Raw genomic sequence first — 8,988 nt, forward strand, 5'->3', positions numbered from 1 at the left:
GATCAACCCAAGAAGAAGATATAACAACTATAAATATATATGCAGCCAACATAGGAGCACCTCAATACATAAGGCAACTGCTAACAGCTGTAAAAGAGGAAATCAACAGTAACACAGTAATAGTGGGGGACTTTAACACCTCCCTTACACCAATGGACAGATCATCCAAACAGAAAATTAATAAGGATACACATGCTTTAAATGACACAATAGACCACATAGATTTAACTGATATTTACAGGACATTCCATCCAAAAACAGCAGATTACACTTTCTTCTCAAGTCAATATGCTACAAAACAACCAATGGATCACTGAAGAAATCAAAGAGGAAATTTATAATATTACCTGGAGACAAATGAAAGTGGAAACACAACAATCAGAAATATATGAGATGCAGCAAAAGCTGTTCTAAAAAGGAAGTTTATAGTGATACAATTCTACCTCAGAAAACAAGAAAAACCTCAAATAAACAACTTAATTTTATACCTAAAGGAACTGGAAAAAGAACAAACCAGACCTAATGTTAATAGATGGCTTATAAAGATCAGAGCAGAAATAAATGAAATAGAAACAAAGAAAACAAGAGCAGAGATCAATAAAACTAAAACCTGGTTCTTTGAGAAGATAAACAAAATTGATAAACCATTAGCCAGACTCATCAAGAAAAAGAGGGAGGGGACTCACATCAATAAACTTAGAAATGAAAAAGTGGAAGTTACAAAAGACACCGCAGAAATACAAAGCATCCTAAGACAATACTACAAGCAACTCTGACCAAAAAATGGACAACCTGGAAGAAATGGACAAATTCTTAGAAAGGTAAAACCTTTGAAGACTGAACCAGGAAGAAATAGAAAATATGAACAAACCAATCACAAGTAATGAAATTGAAACTGTGATTAAAATTCTTCCAACAAACAAAAGTCCAGGAAGCGGATGGCTTCACAGGTGAATTCTATCAAACATTTAGAGAAGAGCTAACACACATCCTTCTCAAACTCTTCCAAAAAGGTGCAGAGGAAGGAACATGCCCAAACTCATTCTATGAGGTCACCATCACCCTGATACCAAAACCAGACAAAGATATTACAAAAAAAGAAAATTACAGACCAATATCACTCATGAATATAATGAAAAAATCCTCAACAAAATACTAGCAAACAGAATCCAACAACACATTAAAAGGATCATAAACCATGATCAAGTGGCATTTATCCCAGGGATGCAAGGATCCTTCAAGATATGCAAAACAATCAATGTGATACAGCATATTAACAAACTGAAGAAAAAAAACCATATGATCACCTCAATAGATGCAGAAAAAGCTTTTGACAAAATTCAACACCGATTTATGATAAAATCTCTCCAGAAAGTGGGCATAGAGGGAGCCTACCTCAACATAATAAAGGCCATATATGACAAACCCACAGCAAACATCATTCTCAATGGTGAAAAACTGAAAGCATTGCCTCTAAGATCAGGAACAAGACAAGTATGTACACTCTCACCACTATTATTCAACATTGTTTTGGAATTCCTAGACACAGATATCAGAGAAGAAAAAGAAATAAAAGGAATACAAATTGGAAAAGAAGAAGTAAAACTGTCACTGTTGAAATTAAAGATGATACCAACAGATGGAGAGATATACCATGTTCTTGGATTGGAAGAATCAACATTGTGAAAATGACTATACTACCCAAAGCTATCTACAGATTCAATGCAATCCCTATAGAACTACCACTGGCATATTTCACAGAACTAGAACAAAATATTTCACAATTTGTATGGAAACACAAAAGAACCCGAATAGCCAAAGCAATCTTGAGAAAGCAAAACGGAGCTGGAGGAATCAGACTCCCTGACTTCAGACTATATTACAAAGCTACGGTAATCAAGACAACACGGTACTGGCACAAAAAAAGAAATATATATTAATGGAAAAGGACAGAAAGCCCAGAGATAAACCCACGCACATATGGTCACCTTATCTTTCATAAAGGAGGCAAAAATATACAGTGGAGAAAAGACAGCCTCTTCAATAAGTGGTGCTGGGAAAACTGGACTGCTACATTTAAAAGAATGAAATTAGAACACTCCCTAACACCATACACAAAAATAAACTCAAAATTTATGAAAGACCTAAATTTAAGGCCAGACATTGTAAAACTCTTAGAGGAAAACATAGGCTGAACACTCTATGACATAAATCCCAGCAAGATCCTTTTTGACACACCTCCTAGCAAAATGGAAATAAAAACTAAAATAAACAAATGGGACCTAATGAAACTTAAATCTTTTGCACAGCAAAAGAAACCATAAACAAGACCAAAAGACAACCCTCAGAATGGGAGAAAATATTTGCAAATGAAGCAACTGACAAAGGATTAATCTCCAAAATTTACAAGCAGCTCATGCAGCTCAATAACAAAAAAACAAATAACCCAATCCAAAAATGGTCAGAAGTCCTAAACAGACATTTCTCCAAAGAAGATATAGAGATTGCCAACAAGCACATGAAGAATGTTCAACATCATTAATCATTAGAGAAATGCAAATCAAAACCACAATGAGATATCATCTCACACCGGTCAGAATGGCCATCATTAAACAATCTACAAATGATAAACACTGGAGAGGGTGTGGAGAAAAGGGAATGCTCTTGCACGGTTGGTGGGAATGTAAATTGATACAGCCACTATGGAGAACAGTATGGAGGTTTCTTAAAAAACTATAAATAGAGCTAACATATGTCCCAGCAATCCCACTACTGGGCATATACCCTGAGAAAACCATTACTCAAAGAATCATGCACCACAATGTTCACTGCAGCACTATTTACAATAGCCAGGATGTGGAAGCAACCTAAGTGTCCATCGACAGATGAATGGATAAAGATGTGGCATATATATATACAATGGAATACTACTCAGCCATAGAAAGAAACCAAATTGAGTTATTTGTAGTGAGGTGGATGGACCTAGAGTCTGTCATACAGAGTGAAGTCAGAAAGAGAAAAACAAATACTGTATGCTAACACCTATATATGGAATGTAAAAAAAAAAAGAAAAATGGTTCTGAAGAACCTAGGGTCAGGACAGAAATAAAGACGCAGATCCAGAGAATGGACTTGAGGACATGGGGAAGGGGAAGGATAGCTGAGACAAAGTGAGAGAGTGTCATGGACATATATACACTACCAAATGTAAAATAGATAGCTAGTGGGAAGCAGCCACATAGCACAGGGAGATCAGCATGGTGCTCTGTGTCCACCTAGATGGGTGGGATAGGGAGGGTGGGAGGGCAACACAAGAGGGAGGGGATATGGCGATTATGTATACATATAGCTGATTCACTTTATTATACAGCAGCAACTAAGACAACAATGTAAAACAATTATACTCCAATAAAGACGTTAATTAAAATAAAATGACAACTAAATAAAACACTAGAGAGGTATTTAAGAAACTCAATACATTATCAATTATAGTGTTGGCACTAGTCTACTAAAACACTGCTTAAAAATTTTTATGGTTGATTTAGTATTTAGCGAAATCTGAAAACAGCAACTAATTAACCTACTGAAAATTAAAACCAATATAACAGAGGATTTATGATCAGCATCTTACCATTCTGTAGATGAAACAGATTTGGGGGATTTTCATGTTGGTAATAAAGCATATTGTCCTTCCATTGGGTATTTTTACATATTTATAAGGTTATTCAATAATAAAAGGAATGATTTATTGGTTGCCAATAAAAAGCCACCAAGAATGGTAGAAACAAAAATTCCCCTCTCTGTACAGGTCTCAGGTTAAGACCTATTCCTCTTTTTCTCCACCTCACTCCCTCCTATTGTCCGGATTTATGGCTTATAGGATTTACAGTGGGAAGGAGAAAGAGTGAAAAAGTAGTCAGATGAGGTAACAAGTGAGAGCAATTGACAAGAATTAACCAAAGTACAAATTTATGCAGATATCTGACTTGGCAAATGGAAATTTTATGCTGATTTAAAAGATACTGTTTGGATTATTTCAAAATAGATCTTGAAAACAGACCTCAATTGGCTCTTCACCACCTTTTACTTGATTTTCACCCATTTCTCCATTCTCATAGCTGCTGCTCTTCTCAACCCATAACTCAGATTTTTCTACAGTTAGTCGAAGCTGGTCTAGGTCTGCCTTGATTTGCTTGTAGTTATCTACGTCCTGATTGGACACCAGTAACTGCACCTGGAAACAGAATTGAAATTCTTAGTTTACTTAATTTGCTTATGGAATTTCCTTTATTCTTATTTCATTTATGTCAAAAATCCCAAGTCTTTTTAACATATTTGCCCCTCAGTTGACGTTTAGTATTTCTAGAATATTTATGAATATTTACATATATTTTACATAGTTTAGATTATATTGATCATGAAAATTCCCCTGAAAGTACCTGTGAACTCTACTCAGTATATTCACATGTTATGAAGAATTATACATATAAAAAAGTGAGCCCTAGCAAAGCTTTTTAAAGTGGTAAAGAGTAATTTAAAATAAGAGATACCCTAACTCTAATTTTACTGCTAAAGTTAATTTTTCTGAGACTCTCTCTATTTGAAAAGAGGTAGAAGCATAAAAATAAGTCGAAGAAAACAGTGATACAGTCTAAACCTAAATTTATATGTATTGTGTGACATTTACAAATATATGAATAATTATCTGTATTTATATAATTAATCTTTTAATTATTTCATATTGTAACGTATCCTTGTAAAACTTCCTAATGAAGATCAATGCTGTATTAAATAAATATTAGTAAAATACATGTAAGCCCTGAGATATTTCTCATTAAAGGTCTCAAGATTGATATCATTCAAAGACAACAAAGAAAAAGATTAGATCCATCACAATTCCTTTCTTTTGGATTTCTACATTTTCTCAATCACGACATTTATTTCAGTGCATTACCCAAATTTATCAGTAAAATCTGGGGTCAAAATAACAGCACCGGCAACAAAATTCCTAATATGGTATTATCTCCCAGTGCCCTCCTAAATTTTAGTGCCTGTCATTTACATTAAAGATATTAATTGAAAAATCACTTGTGGGGATCTCTTTCTAAAATAGATCATGTCTTGGCCTAAGACAAGGCCATATCTATCTTTAAAAATAGAAAGTGTCCCCAGGAAAAGCTGCACAGTCTCATTAACTCTGCAACCATGAAGTCAGGTTGGATGTTATAAATAATATTTTCAGAGCCTCTGCTATGGAACCACTGAGGGCTACTGAATCTCACCTGTTTAAATGCCTGTAAAACTTCTGCTCTCTGGCTGAAGTGCTTGAACAGCAGCTGCAGGGCTCCTGATAGCAAAGGAGGGTAGTCATGCATGATCAGATGGATGAGGACCCGTAAAAATGTCCTGCCTCCTTCATCATCAAGTTGAACTGGATTTTTTTCCTTTCTATAAAACAAAACGTTATTCTAAAATAACTTATATTTACATAAAATTTAGTCAGAAGTGGTTAAAATTGTGTGTACATCCTCAGTTATCACCCACCCTCCCCCCCGCAAAAAAACCGGAAAGTACAAAGGAAGAAATTTTTACTCTTTTTTTGGCCTCGGGTAACTAATAAGAAACAAAGCATAGAGAAAACTTGTGTTTGTCCATGAAAGTAGGGGTGACCTAAGTCCCAGTTTGTCCAAGACTGAGGGGGTTCCCAAGATAGGCGACTTTCAGTGATTGCACTGGGAAAGTAGCAGGCAAACCGGGATGATGATTTGGTCATCTAGCCAAAGACAAAAGATAGAATCTGAATCAATCCTGAAGCGTTTATTGAGAAGACATACTTGGCTGGATGTATATCAAGGACTGAACCTCCCCCGAGTCCAAAAACCTCTCCACGACAGGTGGTGAGACACGGGGAAGGCAGTGCTCATGTGCACAGGCACACAGGCGTCACCAGAGCAACTCTGCGAGTTTGGTGTATCCGGACTCTGAGCAAGATTCCCCTGATAAAAAGTCCATTTATTTTACGGTGAAAATCATACACTGGTTTATTCTCTCTTCTCGGGAATAATGAAATACTTGAATAGGAAAACACAGCAACAATAACAACAGCAAAAACTGGCAAAACAATATAAAAACAAACCTAAACCAAATGTTCACTAGAGATAAAAATCCTTTTTGGTTTCCCTGATTCCTCATTCTTGTCTTTCTTTCTAACCAAAGAAAATGCAATGCCTTAGTACAGAAATTTGTTTAGGTACTCATGGCAAATCTATAATAAAAACGAATGCCAGAAACTCAATAATTTGTAGTTCACACATTTTACAGTTCTTACTTTTCTTTTTGACTATTACTTTCATTTATGGGAAAAAAAGAAACAACCTAAAAACAGTGAGTAGCAGGGCACCTGATAGCAAAGGAGAGTAGTCATGGCAGAGATGTTTCACTTTCTTTAATCATGGATATTTTCAATTGGCAGAAAATAGCGTTATTTCTCACTTATAAAGTTAATGATAACTTTGAAAGAAGTTACTTTCTTGCCTCAAATTTCTCAGATTTGGGGAAGCACGTTTTGCAAGAGGCAGCAATATTTATAGCAGGGGACTTAAAGGGCGTTTGTGTGCTGTCATTATTTGAGGAAAGAAAAGCAAAGAATTCAGGGGGAAAGTTCAATACACCAAACTCATCTCTCCTGTCTTTTTTTTACCTGACCTAAAGAAAAGCTATGCTTTCTCTTCTACAGTAAATTAGCAGCTTCATTTATAGCAGAAATTATGTTGGCAACGATAAAGGATCTAAAATTAAATAGACATAGGGAAGTGAACAATAAAGTGTCAATAAAATTCTAAGTAAAATCTTATTCACAAGATAAAGATACATAAATGTTACTGTACCTTCCAGCAAACATAGTTTCTGCCTGAGCTGCAATTTCATCTATGTCAGGAACAATAGCTGCAAAGACAAATGGTAAAATCCATTCTTTATCTTTTTATAATTAGGAGTCCCAATATTTATGATAATATTAGCTTACCTAAAAATATTTTTGTCTTAATTTCTTTATGCCTCCAAAAGTCAATTAACACTTTAAAAAGTCACAATACAGTTCCTCTTATCGGTCAATATTTTAAATTGAAGTTTACATTTTTAAATATATATTGTTACAGTCAAAGATACATTTAAAAGATCAGAAAGAACCATTTACAAAGTTTCCTCATCTATATAAGTATGTGTATATATATATATATATATATATATACATATATATATATACATCAACTACACACACACCTATATACACACATTTAATTTAAATGGGTAATGACATGGAAGGATAATATTTTTTAAAGAATCACAGTATACCTATAAAGAACCTTGTTACTACATGGTACTTCCAAACAACATGACCTTTTAACCTAAGCTTACTTCTATAAATCTGTCCCTTCTTCTTCTGGGACAGGGTATTTGATTTTTTTTTTTTTTTTAAGTGAACCAATCATGATTCCTCACTCATCCCCAATAATAACACTTTGAAAATATCTATGATAAGTACACAATTTATTTCTCATCTCCAAAAGTATGAAAAGAAAACAGAGCAAGACATAAAAAGGGAAAAAGAATTCTTCCCAGATTGCTACCTCTAATGAATACAACCAATATAAGAGATCAGGTAAATCAGAGAGAACTGGTTTTCTGGGGATGCCCCTAGACTTTCCCTCCCACACTTTTACTGACACTTAGAGCTCCTGTTTCCAGAAGTCTGGCTTCTGAGAGCCAATAATTCTTATGCTAGTGTCAATGCAACTGCCAGCAAGACTTTCTGGTTCTGCCCTAACATTCCTGGAAATAGCCCTTTGGAGTTCTACAATTCTGGGAAGCATAAAAAAACCAACACTGTTGCAAATGTTCCAGGGAGACTTCTAGCTCAGGACAGCTTAACCCCTTCCGTAGAGGCATGCTGCCTTTGGATGCCGATGAGTCGGACAGCAGGACATTTGGTTGAGCATCTACATTAACTACACACTTATAATCATTGACTCATTCCTATCAAATCGATCGATGCACAAAGAAGAGGAGGCTTCCTGATGTTGTCACAGTGGTTGTGGTTAAAAGAAAGTTGCATATCTGTGTACAAATCCTGCCCCGGCAAAAGAATTCTGTTAACTGGCTAATTCTTCAATACAACATAGTTTCCAACTTGCCATGACTGGCCTGATCTATCCAGAAAAATGGTAATTTAATATATCTTAGGTTTCACAAGGTAATTTCTATAGTCACAAAATTTTTACAATAAATTTTATGCTCTTATGTCATTATGCTCCCACACTCACAGATAGAGTGGCTTCATTCTTACACATTTTAAATGTGAAAAACTGAAATATAGTACCAATTTACAACCATGCAAGGTAATAAAGAATGAACGCATGCGTACACACACACAATAAAACCAACACCCACATCCACACCATTATGGGGAATGCTATGTCTTTATTCTTGAGTGGGGTGATTCCTACAAAATACCTTTCCTCCTGATAGCTGCATTTCACACTGCTCTTTGATCGAAGTCAAAAAAACAAAAAAAAAACAAAAAACCTTGGATTTTCACCAAAAGAGCATAATGCGTAAAAGATTCAGACTCTGAAACTAAAAGCTGGTGCTTTGAGAAGATAAACAAAATTGATAAAACATTAGCCAGACTCATCCAGAAAAAAAGGGAGAAGACTCAAACTATGCCAATAAAGTGGACAACCTGGAAGAAATGGACAAATTCTTAGAAAAGTACAACCTTCCAGGACTGAACCAGGAAGAAACAGAAAATATGAACAGACCAATCAAAATCACTGAAATTGAGACTGTGATTAAAAATCTTCCAACAAACGAAAGCCCAGGACCAAATGGCTTCACAGGTGAATTCTATCAAACATTTAGAGGAGAGCTAACACCTATCCTTCTCAAACTCTTCCAAAATATAGCAGAGGGAGGAACACTCCCAGACTC

General features: G+C 35.3%; 1 protein-coding gene across 6 annotated transcripts in view; it reads right to left on the reverse strand.

Annotated features, from left to right (window-relative positions):
• ITPR2 (inositol 1,4,5-trisphosphate receptor type 2) overlaps positions 1-8,988 on the reverse strand; it is a 537,217-nt gene that overhangs the window by 305,517 nt on the left and 222,712 nt on the right. For all 6 annotated transcript variants that reach the window (XM_024129066.3, XM_028491109.2, XM_028491111.2 and 3 more), the window contains 3 exons: positions 6,888-6,945; positions 5,283-5,448; positions 4,061-4,234 (listed from right to left, as the gene is read on the reverse strand). In XM_024129066.3, the coding sequence (XP_023984834.1) occupies positions 4,061-4,234; positions 5,283-5,448; positions 6,888-6,945 (398 nt within the window). The remainder of the gene's footprint in view (positions 1-4,060; positions 4,235-5,282; positions 5,449-6,887; positions 6,946-8,988) is intronic.

This window comes from Physeter macrocephalus, chromosome 6 (genome assembly GCF_002837175.3).
Source record: "Physeter macrocephalus isolate SW-GA chromosome 6, ASM283717v5, whole genome shotgun sequence".
Classification (NCBI taxonomy): domain Eukaryota; kingdom Metazoa; phylum Chordata; class Mammalia; order Artiodactyla; family Physeteridae; genus Physeter; species Physeter macrocephalus.